Below are 24,907 nucleotides of genomic sequence, written 5' to 3' on the forward strand. Positions count from 1 at the left end.
CATCTTCCTTACCCTTTAGAGAGCGGGCATTCCAATTTAGAACTTTCACACAATTATTTGGATCCATTGAAACGGAGTCCGATAACAATTTTTTGTGTGTACTTTATACCAACCTGAACAGCTTCTGGAATGGTATTTGCTTTGAACATTGCATCAATCATGTGATGCAATTGTTCAGTTAAAAAATCAAAATCGGAAGCAGTCATGCTACCTGAATCGGCAACATGACCGTTATTTCTACCAGCAGCGTTTGGTCTACCAGCAGCGATGTTTGAATACGTAGGTACATTGGAAAAATTGGAATTTACTGAAGTGCTTGCTACCCGTTGACGAGCGGCAAAATTTGTTTGTGAATTGTGGTGGGTATGAATTGCTCGACCGGTAACCGGTTTCGAAATTTGAGCGATTGAAAAATTTCTACCCGGCGAATCTGGGATCCGATTGGAATTTCCGTCATCAATTTTGCACGGGAATTCAAAACTTTTTGCGTGAAGGCATTCCCAGAAATTGGATTTATGATTGCCCCCACAGTTTGCGCACTTAAATTTATTGGAATCTTCTCTCACAGGACATGCGTCCTTGGTGTGAGAGGTTCCACCACAAATCATGCATTTAGCATCCATGTGACAATGTTTGGTTCCATGACCCCACTTTTGGCACTTACGGCACTGGGTAGGGTTTTGAAATTTCCCCAGGCCTGCGGAAATGTTCCCATGTAACACGGACATGAGACATAATACAGGCCTTTTCCAAACTTTTCATATTATTTAGTTCACTTTTGTTAAAATGAACTAAATAAAATTCTTGAGAAATGCCCTCTGGGAAGTACCAGAATGGGATTTCTTTTTCATCTTAATTACTTGGACTGGTGAAAATCCAAGTAATTGAGAAATTTCAATTTTAATCTCATCCAGTGATTTGTCATCACTGGGAGACCTTTGAAGACGACTTTGAACAATCGCTCAGTTTTGTCGTCGTATGTGAAGAATTTATGGCGCTTCTCAGTTAAATAGTGAAGAAGACGTTTGCGATCGTCAAAGGATCCCGGCAAAACGCGGCAGTCACCCTTCCTAGCAATCTGAAATGAAACCTTGATCCCCTGAAGGTTACTCAAAATCTCATTCCGGAAGCCAGAAAACTCGGCAACAGATACCACAATTGGCGGAATCCTTTGCTTTTCGCATGAATCGGATCACCTGGGCTAGAGGTAGATTCGATTTGCTCAATTTCATCATTAATCAAATCGAACTGATTGCTCAGTTCGATTGGAGAAGAATTATTTCCGATATTAGAGTTAGAATGAATATCTGAATTCTCCAGCTTCCTTCTATTTTTACCGCGCTTGGGCAGGACGGTCTAGAAACCTTGTTTCTTTGAAGGAAGTGGAGAATTCAGAGACTCCCCCTTCCTCTTGTTTTTGTTAATACTCATTGCTGAGCGTGGAGACGTGACCTTCTAAGAGGTTTTTTCCCAGAACGGTGTCCCTGCAGGATTACCACCGCTTGCCGGAATTTTACTTCCGCAAACGGGTCCAACGTAAAACGAAGGCACGGGTCTTTGCAAAGATCGTAACGGGATCAGTGGGTACAAATAGCGCTAAGAAGCACCGTTGAAATTAAAATAGCTTCGGGTAGTATTAAAAACTTCCTTCCGCAAAGAGAGAAAGAACCGCACAGCACGAAAGCACGATGCGGTCTGAGAAATAAATAAGAATTATATCTTCATTAAGCCAAGCAAATGCATGAATTGAAAGAGAGAACCAAATCATCTTTTGCCTTATGCCGGGCAAATGCATCCCTAAAAAACCCAACTTAATTCACCGAGTAATGATACTGCCTTTCTCGCATTTAGCCATGACACCAACCTTATATGAAGCTAATACAGTTCGAAGTACCATTTTCTTAATAACTTTTAAACGCAACGGTCGATCGTTATCAAATTCAATAGTGATCAACCAGGATCAACTTTACCACCTTTCGAATGGAACTTGTTGCGAGAAATCGGTTAAGGATTACTATATGAAAAGTTGTCTAATGTTTTTCTTAGGTTCTTGTGCACACACATACACACTAGACCTCTTCATGTTTTCAAAAATTCAACCGGTCAGCCCAGAATCACAATTCTTATACTAAAATAAGTCTCCTGTCAAATTTTCAGCTAATTCGGATGAAATTTCGAGGTGGCTCAAGCCAATTTAGTGTTTTTGGGCTATTTTCAATTTTGGAAAAAATCTAACAAGAGATATAAACTTCGAAAACTATCGCAACAACCTCTATACGGACGCTTTTGGTGTGCTCTACAAGTCTTGTGTACATTGCGATTCGTTCAGTTCACGTTTTGTTCATGTTAAAGTGATTTTCAAGCTTTTAAATGCATAAAAATACTGTTTCCTCCAAAAGTCGTTGTTCTACAAAATTCTTGAATTTATGACAAATGATTGCTAATTTATTATATTATTATTCCTCTTTTTTCTCTGGAAATTTGAGTAATATAATTGTCACTGTGCGATTTATCGTTAAATTCTTAAAAATCAGAAGCTGAACATTTGTCATAAATTTGCACGATAGGATTTCTTCATACAAGTTGTTCGAACAAAACATAAATCAAATCATATGATATTTGATGTTTACAACAAACGACTTCCAAATTTTGTTAATTTCACCATATGTCTGCATGCTTTTAACATTGAGTGCATCGTAAAAACAAGTGAAATCGAAGCTTCTTTGTTTGAACAACTTGTTTAAAGAAATCTCAGCGTGCAAATTTATGACAAATATTTTGCTTCTGATTTTTAAGAATTTAGCGATAAATCGCACATTGACAATTATATTACTCAAATTCCCAGAGAAAAAAGAGAAATAATAATATAATAAATTAGCAATCATTTGTCATAAATTCAAGAATTTTGTAGAACAACGACTTTTGGGGGAAACAGTATTTTTATGCACTTAAAAGCTTGAAAATCACTTTAACATGGACAAAACGTGAACGGAACGAATCGCAATGTTCACAAGACTTGTAGAGTACACCCAAAGCTTCCGTATAGAGGTTGTTGCGATAGTTTTCGACGTTTATATCTCTTGTTAATTTTTTTTTCCAAAATTGAAAATAGCCCAAAAACGCTAAATCGACTTGAGCCACCTCGAAATTTTATCCGAATTAGCTGAAAATTTGACAGGAGACTTATTTTAGTATAAGAATTGTGATTCTGGGCTGACCGGTTGAATTTTTGATACTTTTTGAAAACATGAAGAGGTCCAATACACACACATACACGCGGACATACAGACGTTTGATCAGCTCGTCGAGCTGAGTCGATTGGTATATAACACTATGGGTTTTCCGACACTTATATAAAAAGTTCGTTTTCGGAGTGAAATGATAGCCTTTCGGTATAACTTTGTTGTACGAGAAAGGCAAAAAAATTCCTAATTCCTAAGCCACGCAAATGTTTTAAATGAAAATAGAAACTATATACTCTTTTCCTTATACCATCAGTATCAGGCCATCAGTCCGGATAAAAAGAAAGAAATGAGAAGTGAGATAACAGCTCTTCCTTCTTATTTCTCCCTTCTTGTCTTTTTTATATTACCTTTTCCTTCATGCTTCTTCCTGTTTCTTTTCCTACTTCTTTCTTACTTCTTCCGTGTTTCTCTTTCTTCTGCTCTTTTTTCTTATTTATTTTTACTTCTTCCTCCTTCCTACCACTGCTACTTCCTTCTTCCTACACGTATTATTCCTTCTTCAGTCTTCATTCTCCCTTTCTATTTTTCCTTTGTCTTTCTTCCTTCTTCCTCGTTCTTTCTTTTTTCTTGTTTTTTTTCTTTCTTCTTCCTTGTTCTATATTTTTCCCTTCTTTTTGTCCTTCTCAATTCGCATTTCTTTCTTCCCCATTTCTCACTTCTCAATACTTATTAATCACTTCTCATTACTCACTACTCACTTCTTTATTCTCACTACTCAATATTCACTTCTCCTATTGTAGTGAGAGTATCAATACACTCACTTCTCCATTCTCACTACTCATTTTCACTTCTCACTTCTAACTACTCATTTTCACTTCTATTCTTCCTCTATTCTTCCTCGAGTATCGTTTATCTTGCCTCGAGCCGGGCAAATGTAACCATTGAAAAATGAATATCTGTCATCAAGATATGAACCAGCTTCGGGATGAAAATTTCGAAAATAGCTCGTTCACAAGAGAGGCGGGACTACATGAGTGATCCAGGACCAGGCGAGTCCCGGAAGGTTAAATCAAGCATATGCATGCAATCGAAGAAGGGAACCATAGCTTCCCTTGCCAAATCTGTTCCTTCAAAAAGATATTTAGGGTAAATGGCGCAAACCCTGGCCTAATATGCTGCGTTTGAGCACATTTATTGTTTTCACCAAAATTATGCCACCAAATGGCCTGCTCTAGTTTTGGTTATTACGCTAAATCAGCTTTAACATTTCAAAAGAGCTCATTTGAGCACACCCACGCAATCCAACGCCACTCTCGTTTGCACATACGACCTATTCTCAAAGCAATCTAGAGGTATTCTGACCAACCATTGTCATGCGTAATTGTGAATTTTAAACGATTTAAACGATTTAAACAACAAGGGAGATATGGAGCTAGATAATTTTCTGATAATTTTACTAAAAATAATGGTGTTTCCGCAACTAGTATACCATTACCATATAAACGTTCAATCAAATGAACCTTATACCATTTCGATAACCTATTGTATAGAGTACTTCATGGTGCAGGATTCCAATCGGAGCTGTGGGTGAAAGTACGCAGGAACGGGTGGGGCAAGAGTACGCATATGAACCATCAAGTTCTGATGTCAAACCCGTATCTTTGGCCGTAATACAAAGAAACATCCATAAATTCTCGCTTAACTTTTCAAAAGGTCCTAAGTAACATTTTTTCATGATTCAATTTGAATAGCGCAATCAACAGAACAACATGAAAGCTTTTGATTCCAGTACTCAAATTAATTCATGAAAAAAATGTTACTTAGGACCTTTTGAAAAGTTAAGCGAGAATTATGAAACGCTTATCTAGGAGGGGTTTGCGTTACGTAACTGGTAGACTGTCTTTAAAGAAAAATCCTTTGTTTACGCTACGTGAGACCCTCCTTTTGTATATAAAAATATTTTTTTTTCGTTTGAAAGTTCATATTTCTAGGGCCCCCCCTTTCAGAGCTACGTAATATTTGAACATTCCATAATATACTTTCAATAACATTAATAACATTTAATTAATTCTAATTTGTGATAATATATACTTAAAACACATTATTGAAAAAGTGCGTACTCTTACCCCACCCGATGCGCACCCTTACCCCACCGGTGATACCGGTGTGGTAAGAGTGTGTTTTTAAGGTGTTTTGCAATAAAGGTTCTGCTGAAACGAATTTAATTAATTTCATTATTTTTTCCACTGGGTAACATAAAGGATCAAATGTTTACCCCGAGACAAATCTTTGATAAATTCCGGGAGTACATCTTGCAGACGCATCATCTGTTTATTGATTTCAAGGCGGCGTACGATACAGTGAAACGGATTGAGTTATGGCAAATTATGCTTGAACATGGTTTTCCGGCGAAACTGATACGGCTGATTCGTATAACGTTGGAGGATCGAAATCAAGTGTAAGGGTTGCGGATGAAATATCGACGTCATTTGTTACCTTAGATGGATTAAAACAGGGTGATGCACTCTCGAATCTACTGTTCAATATAGCGCTCGAGGGAGCGATTAGAGAGCTGGTGTGCAAAAAAGCGGTACTATTATCACAAAATCGCATATGCTCCTGGGATTTGCGGACGATATCGATATTATCGGAATTGATCGCCGTGCCGTGGAAGAGGCTTTTGTGCCTTTTAAGAGGGAGACAGCGAGGATTGGACTCACGATCAATACCAGCAAAACGAAGTACATGGTCGCTGGCAATCAACGTGAGTCAAGTACGAGACACTGAAGACGACCACACAGTTGTGGTCGAAATACGTATCTGCAAAGATAACGAAAATTAACTGAAAAATATATTAAGCTCTTTTAGTGGAATGTATTAAACCGTCTAAGACGAATTAAGTACTATCCATTTAATTCCACTAGTTAATTTTCGTTATCTTTGCAGATACGTATTTCGACCACAACTGTGTGGTCGTCTTCAGTGTCTTGTACTTGACTCGACTTGAAGAAAACAATCGCAACTTACACTATTTATACTACGCTAGGTACCTAATCTAATCTTATTTGCCTACTTTATTTACCTATACAGTAAATTACTTTATTGTTTAGGTAGAAACTTGAAGAGCCAAGAGCTGCCATTTCCCTGATCCTTATTCAACAGCGCTGTTTGTACCTGTCGGTGGATTTCCAAACTCTCAGCTACATCGAGTTTCCATGGGGAAGAGACATTTCTTAAGATTTTAATATTTGATGCCGTAATTGGGTGATTTTCCTTATACACATGCTCTGCTACCTTAGATCTAAATTCGTAATGTAATCCCTTATCGTTTTCTCTTTCGCCTTACTCACTTCCGCCATATGTTCCTTGAACCTTATATCTAATGATCTTTTGTTTGGCCTACATAGATTTTTTCACATTGGGAACAACTTATCTTATAAACGCCTGCCTTATTCAACATTTCTACTTTATCCTTCGTTGAACCCAATAGAGACTTGAGTTGGTTGCTTCTACTGGAGAATACTAGATCGATGCCGAATTTCCTTAGTCGAGGGCGTAGCTGGTTGGTGATGTGTTTATCATATGGGACCGAAACTCTTTTCAGCGGCTCCTCTATCGGTGTCAGCGTTGTATGTCCATTTCGTCGTAGGGTCCTTTCCTTCTTGTTGATGATCGCTCGTATAGTCCTCTCCTGGTATCCGTTGATCTTCGCTGTTTCCAAGATGTATTGTAGTTCCTTCGTTTTTCCTTCTTCGCGCTTGGTACGAATGGTTCGATGAATATGGGATGACTCTCATGGTGTTCGTGGGCTTCCGGTAGATTTCGAGGCTCAATGTTGTGCTTGCTTCCCTGATGACTAGTAGATCCAAGAAAGGTAGTTTACCTTCTTTTTCCTCTTCGAAGGTAAATTTGATGTCCTTATGCACGTTGTTTATCGCTTCCACGTTGAGAGTCATCCCATATTCATCGAACCATTCGTACCAACATAAAATGGCAGCATTTCATCACATGATCCACAGGATGCAGACGATACCCCTGAGCGAAGAAGGAAAACGAAGGAACTACAATACATCTTGGAAACAGCGAAGATCAACGGATACCAGGAGAGGACTATACGAGCGATCATCAACAAGAAGGAAAGGACCCTACGACGAAATGGACATACAACGCTGACACCGATAGAGGAGCCGCTGAAAAGAGTTTCGGTCCCATATGATAAACACATCACCAACCAGCTACGCCCTCGACTAAGGAAATTCGGCATCGATCTAGTATTCTCCAGTAGAAGCAACCAACTCAAGTCTCTATTGGGTTCAACGAAGGATAAAGTAGAAATGTTGAATAAGGCAGGCGTTTATAAGATAAGTTGTTCCCAATGTGAAAAAATCTATGTAGGCCAAACAAAAGATCATTAGATATAAGGTTCAAGGAACATATGGCGGAAGTGAGTAAGGCGAAAAGAGAAAACGATAAGGGATTACATTACGAATTTAGATCTAAGGTAGCAGAGCATGTGTATAAGGAAAATCACCCAATTACGGCATCAAATATTAAAATCTTAAGAAATGTCTCTTCCCCATGGAAACTCGATGTAGCTGAGAGTTTGGAAATCCACCGACAGGTACAAACAGCGCTGTTGAATAAGGATCAGGGAAATGGCAGCTCTTGGTTTCTTCAAGTTTCTACCTAAACAATAAAGTAATTTACTGTATAGGTAAATAAAGTAGGCAAATAAGATTAGATTAGGTACCTAGCGTAGTATAAATAGTGTAAGTTGCGATTGTTTTCTTCAAGTCGAGTCAAGTACAAGACACTGAAGACGACCACACAGTTGTGGTCGAAATACGTATCTGCAAAGATAACGAAAATTAACTAGTGGAATTAAATGGATAGTACTTAATTCGTCTTAGACGGGAAAATTAACTGGTGGAATTAAATGGACAGTACTTAATTCGTCTTAGACGGTTTAATACATTCCACTAAAAGAGCTTAATATATTTTTCTGATCCTATGTTATTTATTTGTTTTATATTATTCAAAGAATAGGTTTTAGGTTATAGTTGGTTGAGGTTGCAAATTGCATATTTGATGATAATTTATTTGGATGTAATCAGGAGGAAATTCACGGTATATATGATTGCATATTAGTGAAATATCGAACGCAAAAATCATTAAATTTGTAACTGCTATAACTTTCGATTCCCTAGATGAAATATTTTGAAATTTTCATAGCAGACGCCTGGATATTATATCTTTCGAAAGGCGAGTTCAGAATGGATGGACATTTTTCGTTAATAACGGTCACAGGCACACCGTGATTCTTTATTCAAAACTGAAATTGCCAAAAGTCTGTATGCTTCCAACCCCTCATTTTTTTTACTGCTAGTTGAAATCGTGGTAGTTCTGTTGTGATACTCTCATTGAGAATTTCTACTCAAAACATAAACAATTCGTTAGGTGGGAATGCTGCAAAACGTTCTTATGAACAAAGCCTATTGTAAAACATAATATTATTTTAAATAAACAGCATTTATTCGTCTGACTCCATTCATCTTTATATCGATCAGATGTTGTGAATTCTCTCAAAACTCACGTGATCCAACTTCCCGAGTCGAAAAAATACTTTTTCGCATTCCGGATCTCAATATCCGGTTTTACAGTTCGTGCTTAAGTGATAAAACGGCCATCTCAAGTAACAATTCTCATGCTTGTTAGATTTATTTAATTCTTATAGCGGATTTATGACAGCAGTCACCATGGCTAGTTGCTCAGATTTATTGGCGATCTTATTGCTATTAATAAACCTCTAATAAATCTGCTCGAAAAGCTTCAAACGTCAAATGCCGACTGATCTTGTTAACAGCTCTACGGTTGTCACGAAGAGCATAATAAGTCCAATTTTCAAAGCTTTATCAAAGCCATAATTTTGGGTCGTAATGTGGTCAAATGAATAACCCCAATAAGAATATTTACATTGCAAAGGGTTTATAACGGTGTTTAATAAGAGCAACATTTTTCTGACCTAAATCTATGATGGCCATATTGGAAATGAAGAACCATATTCAAGTCAGTGAAATTTATCACTGGAATTTATGATTAGACGGCGTTTTCGCCGCAAAAGACACGTTAAAAAAAAACAAACATATTTGGGTGTAATATCAATTAATTTAGTGAAGATTTACGATATTGATGTTATGATGATTTTAAAATCAATGCCCAAAACTATATTATTTTGCGGGCGCGTAGTGCTTAATCTCATTTTTGCACTAGCTTTTACCATGACTCATTTTACTCATTTCCATAAAAGTACATTGGAGAAAAAAACTTGGAAAAGTATTATTTTGTAGTCATCCTCATCATGATTTTCATCTTTTAGTTTGCAAGATTTTGTTTCTCTTTTTCCAAAGCAACATTTTTGACAGCTGCCGTAGCCAAATTCCCTTTTTTTGCGGGCGGCTTCAAACGGATTTTTGTATACTCTTATAAGAGGTTTATAGTGGTAATCTAGAGAGGGCTATTTGGACATATCTTACTCTTATAGTGGTCATCAGAAGGTAATCCTGTAGTAATGGGTTTTATTGTCAGTTCTTGTAATTCGATCTTGAAAACCATTCCTAGAGCGGAATAAAACTTGAAATGTTACTTGGGATACCAATGAAATGGGTGGTAAAATGGCCATCGGTTTGTTTTCTGCAGTAACATGATTTTTTGGCAAGAATGAGTGAAGTGATTAATAATGGATCATTTTGGTCCACATTTGTCATATTAAAGACCATTTTTTGCCATTGTATGCCATTGTGTGTTGCCATTTTGCCATTTTTATAATGATGTTTATATCGGGAGTAAAACACATATATATTCATAACTCTTTATATTCACCTGTCTGACTACTTTGGGATATTTTTTAAAGTGAAAAGATTTTCGTAAAACAGAATCATGCGGAACTCTTTATGTGGGATAACAATACTTTCACTATAAGAGGAGCTGGATGCATCTGACACTTTGCGACAATAATTGCCTGGAAGCAGGTGACATTATATTTTTGCTCTGTCCAGCCCTCTCCCAGATTTTAGGTAGTTTAAAAATTACCCCCCGTACCACCAGCTTGTTATTAAAACAATAAATTTAATAACTAACGTTTTTCATTATTTTATTAACATTAGATTTCACTTTCGTGTATTTTATTTGTCTAATTTTAGGTACTTTTGGTGATTGATGACTTCTTAGGTTAATGAAATTCGTGGCTCGGTTGATCACTGCAGTATTCCGTTATCATGTCCGAAATGCAGTCGAACACATCGAAGGCAACACCGCACTGTTCGAAGTTGTCTAAAAAAAAGGAAATATCTGTTTGAATTGGGCTGTAGCTGTAGTGTCGCTTAGGTGCTTTTACCTGCCACATCATTCCGTTTCACTTTGTACTTCATGGAGGTCCCCTTCAGACATCGGTCGACACCACGCAGCGTAGCCATGAAGTAGCCCTGCTCGCTAACTCCATCAGTATACAAGTTGACCAAACCGTCCAACGTGGGCCAGCCGTTTTTATCGATGGCGTTGTTTTTGCGGTACACACATTGCATAAGGCACTGCGAAAATGCGAGAAGATGTAGTAAACAAGATGCAATCATTATTAGCCATATTTATTACAAAAGAGAAAAACAAAAAATGCTCAGATAGCCGTAGTAGTAGTAGTAGTAGTAGTAGTAGTAGTAGTAGTAGTAGTAGTAGTAGTAGTAGTAGTAGTAGTAGTAGTAGTAGTAGTAGTAGTAGTAGTAGTAGTAGTAGTAATAGTAGTAGTAGTAGTAATAGTAGTAGTAGTAATAGTAGTAGTAGTAATAGTAGTAGTAGTAATAGTAGTAGTAGTAATAGTAGTAGTAGTAATAGTAGTAGTAGTAATAGTAGTAGTAGTAATAGTAGTAGTAGTAATAGTAGTAGTAGTAGTAGTAGTAATAGTAGTAGTAGTAGTAATAGTAGTAGTAGTAGTAATAGTAGTAGTAGTAGTAATAGTAGTAGTAGTAGTAATAGTAGTAGTAGTAGTAATAGTAGTAGTAGTAGTAATAGTAGTAGTAGTAGTAATAGTAGTAGTAGTAGTAATAGTAGTAGTAGTAGTAGTAGTAGTAGTAGTGGTAGTAGTAGTAGTAGTGGTAGTAGTAGTAGTGGTAGTAGTAGTAGTGGTAGTAGTAGTAGTGGTAGTAGTAGTAGTGGTAGTAGTAGTAGTGGTAGTAGTAGTAGTGGTAGTAGTAGTAGTGGTAGTAGTAGTAGTGGTAGTAGTAGAAACTGAATCAATCTCATAACCCGCTTAAAAAATAGTTAGACCTTAAAACCGACGTAAAAAATCGTAAAAATAATCGCGTAAACTTATTCATGGAAAGAAACTGGTAAGACGGAGACCTCGAAGCCAACGTAAAAACCGTTTTCAAAACGCGTACTGAAAAAACTCTTACATTTCAAAATTTGCGTAAAAAATCGTCCCAGTGGGTCTGTAGTAGTAATAGTAGTTGTAGTAGTAATAGAACCAGTAGTAGTATAGTAAGTAGATTGATAATGTTCTATGTCATGATAAAAGTTATTGAAGAATATATCCATTAGTCAACATACCCCAGCGATCCATTTGTCCTCATGTGAAACCACGGTTGGATGTGGAACACCTTCTTCGTCATCAACCGATCGCTTCTTGCGATCGTGCCAATCCTCTTTGAATACCCGTATGGCATCTAAAATGGACAATAAAGTGTTGAAACAAATCTGCAAACCTTTCTTGCCCGGCATGTTTCAGTTGCATAGAACACGCGACGCGTGTTGTTACCTTCAATTAGACTCATTTTAATCTCCTCCTGACATTCGTGTATCACCTTGTCCACCTTTTTGGAAACATTGGGTTGGCTCATGCAGCGCTTCTGCGCGGGGAATCGTCCAATGCCGCAACGAGGTGAGATGGGGCGCAGACCAAACCGGGCACCGGAAAATAAATGGAAAACAAACGACCTCCGGATTAAGGCATGATCACGTTAGCTAACCGCCAACGATGTTGCTCCAATCCATGCTCTAAGGCTGCCCGATGTTATGCAACTGCAGATGCAACTTGCACCCGGATGATTGCACGGTGCAGTTTCAACAATGTCTTTTAAATGTGCGTGATCATTAGCGAAATGTTTTTTTCGACTCGTAGACTCGTATACGTAGACTTCAAGTGAACTGTGCAATACATATATCGCACTTTTCCAGTTTTAACTATATGGTGTCTATAACAGGAAAATCAATGAATACTTATTAAATGTAGATGTGATTATCCTCAATATGTATTGGAGCAGACAGGCAATATTTTCTATTTATATAACAAGTGAACGGAATGGTAAATTAAATGCCTTCCCGATAATATTGGAGAAATTTTAGCTTAAAATGCGCGTATAGGAGAAAACAGGGTCCTGTTGGATTTTGAAAAGTTTGACAACGTTAACTTTATATTCTAATTAATACAGCTTACAGAAGGTCAATGCCTCCGCGAAGAGATATAAGAAGTTGACCACAATTTATTATGGTCATAGGCTAATGTAACAACAGGTAAGCATTGTGATCTTTCAAATCGATAGTTTATTGTACCGCTGATGGTGGTTCGCAGTCCTTTCAAGTATATATGTATATCGGTTTCAGCATGTGAATAATGAAAACATCAACTTAGTCGACAGAAGATTGATTGAAAGGTACTTGAATACACGATTCAGAGCAAGATCACTATATGGCTTTGATCCTGATAAGTTTGCCCTTCGAAATATGAACTGCAAAGTTATTGATGTAGCAAAACTGGTTCATTAAACTACATTCTCGACACCTTTCTCCCTACTGATGCTCATGACCAAGCATTCGACCGGTAGCTAACTAATAAGGTAACGTGGGAAGGTACAACTCTTGACACGCATATGACTTTGGCGGAAGGAGAAAATTGCTCATTTCAACAAATACGATCAACTGCAGGAAGCATTATTCGTCTGGCTTTCAAATTTCAAATTACTTACATGCAGAATGCACTTCAATTGACAAATTGATTGCTTTGCTTTTCAACAATGAAAATGAGGCGCAGGATCTTTCAGAAACTTGTCAAAATCAAGGTGCCAAGTTTATCAAAATTTTCAACCCTGAGCATTTTTTTAAATATTAAAAAATCGGAAATCTTTCCTATTCCAAAAAGTGCTGAACCACAAAGTACACACCGTCTACGGATTGACAGCCCAACGGCTTTGAACGCGTTTTTAGGACGATCGAGACTGAATCCATAGAATAGCCAACCTAACCATTTACTCGCGTTTGAAAACCATGGATCAAACAACTGAAATTTTCCGGCTCCTGTTGTCTTGAAGTAATTCCGGATTTACCTGAACCTTTCTGAATGCCTAAGATCTGTCAAATTAAATGATTAATTTAAAATTTGGATTACATTGTATAATTCCTTGTTACCAAATAAGGTAATATATCAAATGTTGAACGGCTAACCACTCGTCTGTTGTTGAACACTTCGTATAATCTTTATAAAGTATTTAACTACAGGCGAGAATTTTATACGTTGAACATTCGGTGATGTGCCCTATCTTACCACATTAAAAACCTCAACTCAAAGGTCATAGTCACTCTCTTCTAATAGTCACGCTTCTCTCCCATCTTACCTACGACTGACCTAAGTTTCACATTTTCACCCGGCGAAGCATGGAAATCAACGTCTTGATCTGCACAATAATGCTAGCGTGCCGCCGAAAAATCGCAACCAGATGTAAATCAAGGAAAGCAGTGCGTGATCGCTGAGAGCACCGTTCGAATGCATTAAACACAAATGAACGGAGTTGGAATGTAATGCACTGCCAAAAGCTTCGTTCATTCATGCATGCGCTTTCGGTTTCAACCTAACCTAACTCGCACGCTTCAAGGTGATGACCGGCGTCGAAGGCGACGACTTCGTGATTCGTAATCATGATCACACACCGTACAGCACTCACGTTTGGTGAGTACTCTCTGCGCAACGAGTTTTCCTTATTTATTGAAGCAGAAGTGAATTTATTATTTGATTAGGTTTGTTATGTAACAGTGCTGATAAAAGTTTAATCGGCAGTTTTTTTTTGTTTGGTTTTCATTTTACTATAATTCATCTACCTAAACGATTATTATTGTTCAAATTTGAGAAGTAGTTCAGGCAATCTCAATAATAGTCTAGAAAGTAAAATTATGTAGGAAGAAGCATGGTGATGTTACCCGAGAAAAAAAAATTGCCTCTTTTTATTTATTTTTCAGGCTTAAGCCTACGCAGTAAATAAAAGTCTTCCTCGTTCAACTCGGTCTATGGCTGCACGTCGCCAACCACGCAGTCTACGGAATGTCCACAAATCGTCTTTCTCCTGATCGATCCACCTTGCAAGCTGCGCACCTCGCCTTCTTCTTTACAGCAACTTAAGTTCTCTCCATCCCTCCGCTTAGTATGTAGATATATTTCAACTTCTTCTGCAGATATAGCCCCACGTTACAATGGTTCGACTAATTACAAATTTGGGATGATTTATAAATCATCTCTCTATCATGCTATATGCTTTGACAGGGCAAGTAAATTAAGAAAGTCACTAATTGAACGCGTATTGATCATCTAAATACCTCCATTCAGTTCACTTGAATGAAAAGAAAGTTGAACATGTACTCAAATTTTGGAACGTCAATTGAATTCAATTCGAAATTTGGATTGAAGATAAAAATGTGTTCGTCTTTGAGATACACCCAATTTTTTTTACACGGGGATGCGTTCCGTGTAAAAAAAAAGTTTTATCTTTATCGAATCATGCAAAAAGGGCAACTTTGCAACAATTTTGTATAGCTATGTAAAAAACATCCGTGTAAAAACGGAATCGGGTTTAATTCTATGATCACTTTGGAGTATGGAATAGAAACTGAGTAGGCCAAATCCGGTACGGTGCAGTCTACTTCTCATCGTTTTAGTTTTGATGATTAATTTGTATTTGTAATGTTCCTAAATTGGTAGGGGGAATGACGGCTTTGGCAGGTTTTGTTCTATTATTGGCAGGGTTTTTTTTATGACTGACTTGGCTCAAATTTGGCCTAAACTTTCTTTGCATATCAAAAAATATTGTGGTCAAATTTCATAAAATTCGGTCGACAAAAACCCCCCTGCCAATAATAGAACAAAACCTGCCAAAGCCGTCTTTCCCCCTACTTGCGCAAAACTTCACGCGGCGAATCACTATCGAAAGGGAAGACCGTGCCAGACGATACACTGCAATGCTATTCTCCCATAAGAATCAAGTGAACGGGGAGCAATAAGCGCGCCGGTACCTTTCCTGAACGTGCTATTTTGAGAAAATCAGGCAATACCGTAATGCAGTGGCGTAGCCACGGGGGTGGTTTTGGGTATAAACCCCCCCCCCCAGAGACAAAATTTTTAGAAGAAATTTTTTTTTCGATGAAAATTTTTTTCTGAACCCCCCCCCCCCCAAACCAATTTTCTGGCTACGCCACTGCTGTAATGTTCTATGAAGTTGTAGCTCAGCTTATTCCAATAAATGTTGCTGGAAAAACTATTTCTGTAGCTCATAAGTTAGCTGATTTAGAGCAACTTTACCTACTTGGATTAGTGCACGGCATACAAAAACAAGGCACTATCGACACGTATGTAAACATCAATTTTCATTGTAAACAATTGACGTCACTGCTATCGCTGCTTGGGACGAAGCAAGCCAACACTCTATACGATTTAGTTTGGCCTTCTTTTGCACTCGTTCATACTGCGATAGCAATCACGTCACATTTGAACTGTCATTTTCTTTACGAGCCTACCTTGATTATGTATACCGTGGATTAGTGTGTCCCTAAACAGTATTTTTGATCTATTTTTTTTTTTGTTTTCGATATTTCGGAAAAGTCTTCTTCGGGTGAATTTCAGAGATCCAATCAAAGCATCAAATAAATTGATAACTTGACAACGGAAAAAAGATACAGACGATGTTCTAATAGCAAAACATGCGTCTTGAAAAACCCGAAAAGTCTTCAGAAGACATTCGTGAAAAATAAAAACTCTACAGCTTCAACACATTTTATTCATTAGTGTTACCGTAAAAAAAGAGTGCCCCAATTTAAGAAAAATGTGATTGTTTTTTGTTTTGCGGATATTGACATGAAATGTTCTACGAAATGGTAGCCTACTTATTTAGAGGAATTTTATTTAATATAGTTTGGGTGTAAAATGCATCTTATCGCGTAAATCTGTATCCTGGACCATAATGGCATTTATTTTAAAAAATCTAAATAGTTTAATATTGACCAGACTCGTCTAGTGCCATGTAATATACACACGTGAGCTGTATTATGATAAATTGCAGCTCATGGACATGTTTTTGTTGACAAGCGCCATTTTGCGTTGGACGCTTCAAGGTTTTCTTTGTTTTTTCGTAAATTATGGAAAATCTAAGCTACAAATTTGTCATTTAACATCAATCGTATTATATTTCAGTCATCTGCAGCCATTGAATTTAAAGATTTATTCTAATTGTCGCCATTCAACAAGTAATTCTTGAAAAATATCTGTCCATTAGTAAAATCGTTCTCAACAGCCATGAATTTGAAATTTAAACGAAAGTGATTGTAAATTTATAAGAAGTGTAAGTAATTTGGATGAAAAATGAGTTTAAAATCCTTTCCTGATGATTTAACTCACGAACGGGTTGACCGGTTTTCAAAAGTTCCTCTCTAATCTATGCGTCTTGGGATCCGTAAGGTTTATATATGGTTTATATACAAAAAAGCTGGTGAATTTGACGGGGGAAGGTAAAACATCGGTGGAATACAACTTTGGGTCAATGGTTGAGGAAAAAAAAAGGAAAATTGATCTAGAGCAGTGGTTCTAAGCATTCGTACTTTTGCATTTATTGAGGTACCCTCCTTTTTTGGCTGAGAAAGAAAATGAGTGTAACTCATAAAACATATGGAAAAAGGAGCTAAAAATTAACGGGACATATGACTCTTCATAAAGTTGGTAGAAATTTTCATTTCTCCGAGCTCTTGAAGAGAGGCTCCCGATGATTTTAAAAGGCGGCGTTCAAGCTACTTAAAATGAGGCTTCTAAGCCTCTAGAAAGGTGAATTCCAAGCCTCTTTAAGAGAAGTTTATGAGCCTCTTGAAAATAGGCTTCCGAGCCTCTTGAAAGTAGCCTTACTAGTAACTCGGAAGAAGGTTACCGGGGCATCTTGAAAGAAGGCTTCTGGGCTTCTTGTAAGGGGGTTTCCGGGCCTCTTGAATGAAGGCTTCCGAACCACTTGAATGGAGCCTTCCGGGCCTGTTAAAAGGAGGCTTCAAAGCATCTTGAAAGGATACCTCTGAGCCTCTTGAAGGTATGCTTCCAAGCCTCTGGAAAGATGAATACAGAGCCCCTTGAAGAGAGACTTCCGGGCCTCTTGAAAGGAGGCTTCCGAGCCTGTTGAAAGAAGGTTACCGGGCTTCTTGAAAGGAGGCTTCCGTGCCTCTGGAAAGGAGGCTTCCGCGTTTGTTGAATGGAGGCTTCCGAACCACTTGAAAAGAGGTTTCCGAGCTTCTTGAAAGTATAGGATTATCAGCCTCTTGATAGAAGGTTTCCGAGCCTCTCAAAAGGAAGCTTCCGAGCCTCTTGAAAGGAGGCTTACCAGCCTCTTGAAATAAGGTTTCCGAACCTCTTACGAGGAGGCTTCCGAGCCTCTTGAAAGGAGGCTTCGGGCCTTTTGGAAGGGAGCTTCCGGGGCTCTTGAAAGAAGGCGTCTGAACTTCTTGAAAGTAGGTTTCCGATCCTCTTGAAAGGAATATTCCGCGGTGCTTAGAAGGACGCTTTCGAGAAGCGTAGAAGGATGCTTCTAATCCTATTGCAACGAAGCAACGGAGCTTTTCAGAAAAAATGTCTGATATATTAAAAATATAAAAAACCGATTTTTTCATGTCTCTCAAATGGCCGCTTCCGAACGTGTAGACTCCAAATTTTAGTTCAGAAGCATATTCTTACACATCATTTAACATTTTGTTTCGATCAGGTAGATTGCATAGAAGATTTTTTTTAATTTGTTCATTTCCCGTAACACGGTAGATCACTTTGACGTAGTGTGTTACGGTGTAAGATCCATCAACAGAGCTCTAGGTTAATCCATTTTTCCTTGCTAGGGCAATAAGTTGTGGTAATTAAGGATTCATCGTATTTATTCCCCGCTACCAACAGCAGTCTCAGAAATAAAACATAATTAATGTTACCTTGCAGACAGTTAAGGTCACTCTTCACGGAATCCAAGTTTCAAAGTGCTCGCGTTTTCTGGGGCACACCACTCGATACGGAGGCGGCGCACAACTGTCATTTTTGTTGATTTAGCTTTGCTGCGTCGCAGCATGCGTGAAAAATTAAAAAATGACAGTTCTGCATTGCTTCCGTATCGAGTGGTGTGCCTCCGAAAACGCGAGCACTTTAAATCTTGGATTCTGTAAGAAGTGACCTTTAAAAACTCGAATTACTCTAGTTTGAGGCTAAACTTTATGCAGCGGAAACAACTTTTCAAGCAATTAGTTTTAAAAAAAAACAGAAGGGGTGAACAATGGTAGTGAGAGGAACACACGGAAGTTCTTATTACTGAACAAATTATCTTGCTTGAAATGGTCTTGTAGACAGAACTAAATCCCGGGTTTGTAGCTTTACTGGTGATATTCTAGAAGCAAGACAAGGATGTGGCTATAGGGCTCCGATGCATGGCCAAAAACAATATTACTGTACTTTTTTCACAAGAAAGGATTGATTTCCTACTGATGAGGGCCTTCAATAGACTAACGCAAAATGAACACCCCAAAGAAATTATGACGTTTGAGCGGGTCGCATAATGAACGCAAAATGAACTTTTGTTCGAGAAGACGACCCGCTCAAATGTCAAAATCCATCGAGTGAGTGAATTTGATGAACTCCTGCACAGGTCTATGGGATTGCTCTCTGTGAAGGATCTAAATAGCGGGACCTTCTCATGGTGCTCTTGAGAAAACAAAACAACAACTGTATCAAAACCGATACTGTGTTGCTTATCAATAGTAATTCGACATGCACTTAAACACTAAGGATACGAGTAACGCTACAATAGATCTAATAACTGGTCACAGTGGCTGGCACACCCGAATAGAAAAAAAAACATTTTTTTTCGTTCGTCCTCCTGTCTATTTGATCTTTTGTCCCATAGTCCTTAATCCACTGTGCTAGTTGTGGATGGCAGGATTCAATAGTCTCTAAGTTACTGTACAAGACAAAATTCTATCAATAAGTAAATTATCAATAAGTTTTGATTAAAATTGTAATACATCCGCCATTATGCATTTTAGTCCGAGGTACCCCCTGGGCGCGGCGAAGGTGCCCCCAGGAGTACATGTACCACAGGTTGAGAACCGCTGATCTAGAGTGCGGTGCTGCAAATATGTAGTTCAGTACTTATATGACATTGGCTTAGATTTGTGGCTTAGATTTTCTAAACTTTACGAATAAATAAAGAAAACCGCGAAGCTGCATTTGTTTTCTCCAACGAAAAATGTCGCTTGTCAACAAAAACAGGTTCGTGAGCTGTAATTTATTAAATAATTGCTTATGAAGAAGATAGCACTGCGCAACAAATTATGAAAAAAAAAATGCTTCAAGATGAATCAAAAAATTAACTAAGGTTTGGGGTCTCTAGTGACCCCCGGTGAAAGAATTTTTGAAAAAAAAAATGGATCGGTGGCTTCAAAATCCAAGACGCAAGATTGTAGATTGGAAAATTAGGGATGTTTAAGCCAAGATTGAACATAGATTGCCCAACTTACGGGTTTTATCAACCCGGCACTGCATTAATGTTTTTCAGTATTTTCGTTGTTTTTCAATTGATTTTGATTTTGTTCTTTGTCTAGAATCCAGCTTAAAACAATCACAGCAATGTTAACGTGCATGCTATAGCAAATCACTACCGATCATGAGGGACCATAAACTTCAGTTATTTTTGGTTGCATCTTGGGATTTTTCAAAACTGACCAATTCCTTCTGGACATCTTTAGGACTCCGGTCAAACATTGGTTTTGGATTGCAAAGCCGCGTTTCAATTTTTTCAAAACATGTTTTCATCGGCGGTTACTTGAGACCCCAAAGTTAATTTTTGGTTTCACCTTGAGGTGCGATCCAGTGTTGCGCAGTGTAATTCTATTAAGATCGAATGCATATGTTTTGTTCAATACTGTACATCATGTATCCAAACATAATATAAAAAAAAATTACACGTTTCGTACCATTTTAACTCATGGTACAAGTATCCAATAGCGAAATTTCAGCTAAATTCGGTGTGATTGCCAAAAGACAAGTTTGATTCAATTTCGATGAAGATGTGCTTTTCTCACTAATTTTCATAATGCACCAGAAAGGCGCCACCACTGCACCGCTGCTGAGATTTTTTCGAAATGGCTTGGTAACCATAAACATTTCGACACGACTGCAATGACCAGTGCAATTTCTTGATGGACACTCTATAAACAGCAGCGATTCCTCAGGTGTCCATTTTACCCCCACCATCTCTACGACCGATGAAATTGAAATTGATTATTTCGCATTTAGATAAATACAGTTAATGTAAACGATTAACACTTATTGTCACGTAACGGTTTTACGCGATCAGAGTGAATGTAAATAAGAGTGGCGACACTGTCAGAATTGGAATAGAATTCATCTGTCATTCCCATACAAAATCGTGTTCCAAACGAGCAGGAGACCTGTCAAATGCGGCACATGTCGCCACTCTTAATTACATACACTCTGTACGCGATATACTTCCATTTCGAGTTTTTAAAACGATTTACTTCCTATTAAACATTCCTCTCAATCGGGTCGTGCATTTATAGTCCAACTCTATCTAATGATTATTGTCGCAACTAATGATCCTAATGGCGAACGAATGTTTCATAGATGCGCACTAGTGCACCACCCGCAGTGTAGTTTGTGACATCAAGAAAAAGGAGAAAATTCGATTCTCGCGAAAACTCACTTAGGTTTTTTACAGAAAGCAAAACAAATTTTTCTTAGTTTCACTCGATTTCACCATAATGATATCCGTCTACCTATAGGTTTTTTTAATATTCATTACGGTTAACTTGTCTGCCAAACTTCTATATCACACAATGCTCAATTTTTATAAACTCACTTTGGTCATCTGCGCCTGCACTAGTGACTCAAACGATGGCGACAGCACGATCGACAGACATAAGCTCATCAAAATTTGAACTGTCGATGTCATCCTCAAGAGTGGGTGCAATATTTCTCACACTTAGCTGTAGGTACCTTTGGATACCTGAGTACGATAGCGGGTTCTCACCACACCCTTTCTTTGAACACACTGCGTAAACAGAACTTCGTAAGTTGAACTTGAACTTCTCCTTCGGTCGGTTACTTTGCGTGGCGCGGCTTATTTAGCTTATTGAATTTACGATCAACGAAGCGCGTGCTGTTTTAGTTTACTCAACAATTGCGCCTCAACGGACATCCAGCTCGTTCCACCACGCGATTGGTTATGAGAAGGTTCGGCCGACAAGCGCAGATGCACACGCGCCGTTTCTCCTTCAATGTTTCGATTCGCCCGACGATGGTGGTGGTTCTCGCAATGCATTTTTAGTCGAGTAACATCAATGCGACTTGACAAATTTGGAAAAAATAACCTATGTGGCACATTAATATAAAATATGTCCTAAATGGTACAGTTGGCATCATAATTTCATTACGGGAAAAGTATATCTATTTAACCATTATAATGATAATATATAATAAGATTTGGACTGGGGAGGATTAAGAATCTTTATCGATATTATCGATTCAATAGTATAGCCGTGGTGCAACGGATAAATGTGAACATTATAGTTACAACTTGATGTGATTTGAAACCATTTTCTCTAATCTAAACTCACACTGCATGAACTTCTTCTTTATCTTCTTTGCAGTAATAAAACCCCAGATTAATCCACTCAGCAGTGATGCAGCCGTTCTGGTTTATTGTGGAAGAGCACCCACGATTATGGAGAAGTCTAAGAAAAATAATGTTAAGAGACACTGAAGACACTCAAGACAGCCTTGCAGTAGAGGTCGAAATACGTATCTCTAAAGATTACATCGTGGTGAAATTAAAGGAAATAGCCAGTACTAAACTTATCTTATAACAGGTAAAACTAATGTTTCTATCATTGCACTATGGTCCAGGATACAGATTTACGCGGAAAGATGCCTTTTACGCCAAAACTACATTAAAAAAAACTGTTTTTCTACAAAATTGTTCGAAATAGTAAGGCTTTCATTATGGTGCTACCAAAAAATAGGGTGGCCCATCATATGAAAAACATATATTTTTTTTATTTCTCGGAATATTGACATGTTATGTTCTACAAAGGGGCCCTCCTTAGCCGTGCGGTAAGACGTGCGACTATAAAGCAAGACCATGCTGAGGGTGGCTGGGTTCGATTCCCGGTGCCGGTCTAGACATTTTGACGTAGGACTTACGTCTCTCTTCACTATACCGGGTGTCATTTCAATATTTCTAAATCGACCGCGTTACGCTGTGTTGAAAGATTTTGAATGATAATAGCGTTTGTCCCAGTGAACGGATCTCTTCGGAAAACCCCTTAATCGACAGATCTTAAGTATGCTTTTCATATTCATACTTGATATGACCCGAAAAACTTGTTTCAATAGGCCTAAAACTGTTTTCGAAGCAAAACATTGACTGCACTGAAACCTATAAATATGGGTGCCGCTTGTTCCTCGCGTCATTTGTTCGCTTGATTCTGATGGGTGCAGACACCAGCGAATGAGCTGCCGCTGGGTCTGCTGAGAAGGCATAAAATAGCGCAAAACGATTTTTTTCTTTCATTCTAACCGGGACAAGCAAAGCCACAGCAGCATCGATTCGACAGCACTCGCAACTTTTCGCAAAACAGCATCGTCCGCATCATCCGCTTTTCGGCCCGGCAGCGCCGAGGCCACCATCAGCCAAAGCATGCCAGTACAGCCGCAGAAAATGTTCCAGAAGCAGCCCATTCTACAGACCCGACACCGCAGCAATGCCGAGGAGATACCGGCAGCAGCAGCAGAGTCGAGCCGAAACTAGCCGGCATCAATGAAGAGCTGAGGCCGACCGGCTTCAGTGTTGAGCCGAGACCGGCCGGCATTGGTATCGAGCGAAAATAAGTTGAAGAAAATCAAGAGAAAGAACTGCAATGTTCTTGAAGAAATCGCGTGTGTTTGTGTTTTGGTTTCGAGTAAAGAAACCCCCTCGGTCAACCAGTTCCCCGAAAGGAGTTAATTTTCGGCCCTTATCAGGGCCAAGAGAGTTAATAATAATTTTCGCAATTGGGTGGCATTCGTCACTGGTTCGTCGCATGCTGCATTAAGGCAATTCGCATCCCGCTGGTTCCATTGAAGAAACAGCACACGTCAAGCGGATACGCTGCATGAAGACAGCTTTGGTTTTGCGCTCCACCCAGGAGCACCCAGCATCAGCCTTACAGTCCGCTGCAACATGACGCAACAGATGGAGATAGAAAATGTATTTCTTTGAAGCAAACGGTTCTTCTGAGAGCCACTGATATATAATATCAAAGTTTTAAATACCCTCCGCGTTAGAAAATGTACTTGGGTGTCAAATCCAATATTCTAGAGATAAAATGTTATACGCGAATAGCAGATTTTCAAGATTTTTTATAACCGTGACATAACAAGAACTGTGACCGCGAAGTGGACGAAAAACTAGACTTGACCATGCCTTTAAAGACACTTAATATGTCCAAATTTCTCACAAAATCTAATTTAGATAAATAAATCGGTGATAACAGCCTAAACATTATTATAACAGTTTTCGTGAGCAATTTAAAAAAGATATCTCAAAATGAAAAGCTATCAATCGATTTATATAGAAAAACATTGTTTGATACTGTTCGCGCACAAAGCGAACGTGACTGAATGTTCTCCCAAGCTACCAATCCTAAATTTTCCGCACTTCCCACCTGAACAGCAATTCTTAGCTCGATTGCCTGGCTTGTGGCCTGTACCGTGCGAGAAGTCCCGTTAGGAAATAGAGGCCAGCAGCGAGCAACAAAAGAAAGAAGAAGAAGCCCATCACGAACGCGTCGATGATGATGACGCTTTGGCTGATAAAGGAACGGGATACAAGACGCTCACTGATTGGCCGACTAATCGGGAAGCAGAGACGATTCAAAATTAAGTATAAAAGAAAAGTGCATTCGCTTACAGAGCATTCAGTCCTTCTTATTAGTTAGACCAAGCCGAAACAAACAGCCTTTTTCAAGGCTATAAGAGTTAAATAATTTCCTTATTCAGTCGATATCGCATGGACTCGGAGGCCCTTCAGTCGAAGCTGCGAATGAGCTGCTGCTGGGTCTGACGAGAAGGCATAAAATAGCGCAACGTGATTTTTTTTCCTTTCATTCTGACCGGGACAAGCCTAGTAACAGTAATATCGATTCGAAAGCATTCACACCTTTTAGCAAGGCAGCATCGACCATACTATCCACTTTTTCGGCCCGGCAGAGTCGAGGCCAACATCAGCCGAAGCATAGCCATCAGTACAGCAGTAGAAGAAGTTCCAGAAGCAGTAAACCCCACAGACCCGACACCGCAGCAATGTCGAGCAGATACAAGCAACAGCAGCAGAGTCGAGCCGAGGCCAGTC

At 38.6% G+C, this 24,907-nt stretch overlaps 2 protein-coding genes across 2 annotated transcripts in view; one reads left to right on the forward strand and one right to left on the reverse strand.

The window, feature by feature from the left end:
- LOC134209073 (uncharacterized) overlaps positions 1 to 22,279 on the forward strand; it is a 37,320-nt gene extending 15,041 nt beyond the window's left edge. Inside the window, exon 3 of the mRNA XM_062685053.1 lies at positions 22,167 to 22,279. Coding sequence (XP_062541037.1) covers positions 22,167 to 22,279 — 113 coding nt within the window. The remainder of the gene's footprint in view (positions 1 to 22,166) is intronic.
- Positions 10,319 to 21,748, reverse strand: LOC134214656 (general odorant-binding protein 70). Its single transcript, XM_062693978.1, has 5 exons — positions 21,377 to 21,748; positions 11,992 to 12,082; positions 11,784 to 11,899; positions 10,579 to 10,771; positions 10,319 to 10,514 (listed from the first exon to the last, which is right to left on the reverse strand). Exons 1-5 carry the CDS (start codon positions 21,467 to 21,469, stop codon positions 10,414 to 10,416), a joined length of 594 nt encoding a protein of 197 aa, XP_062549962.1. The 5' UTR covers positions 21,470 to 21,748; the 3' UTR covers positions 10,319 to 10,413.
- Positions 22,280 to 24,907: the final 2,628 nt, after the last annotated feature.

Source organism: Armigeres subalbatus, chromosome 2 (genome assembly GCF_024139115.2).
Source record: "Armigeres subalbatus isolate Guangzhou_Male chromosome 2, GZ_Asu_2, whole genome shotgun sequence".
Lineage (NCBI taxonomy): Eukaryota > Metazoa > Arthropoda > Insecta > Diptera > Culicidae > Armigeres > Armigeres subalbatus.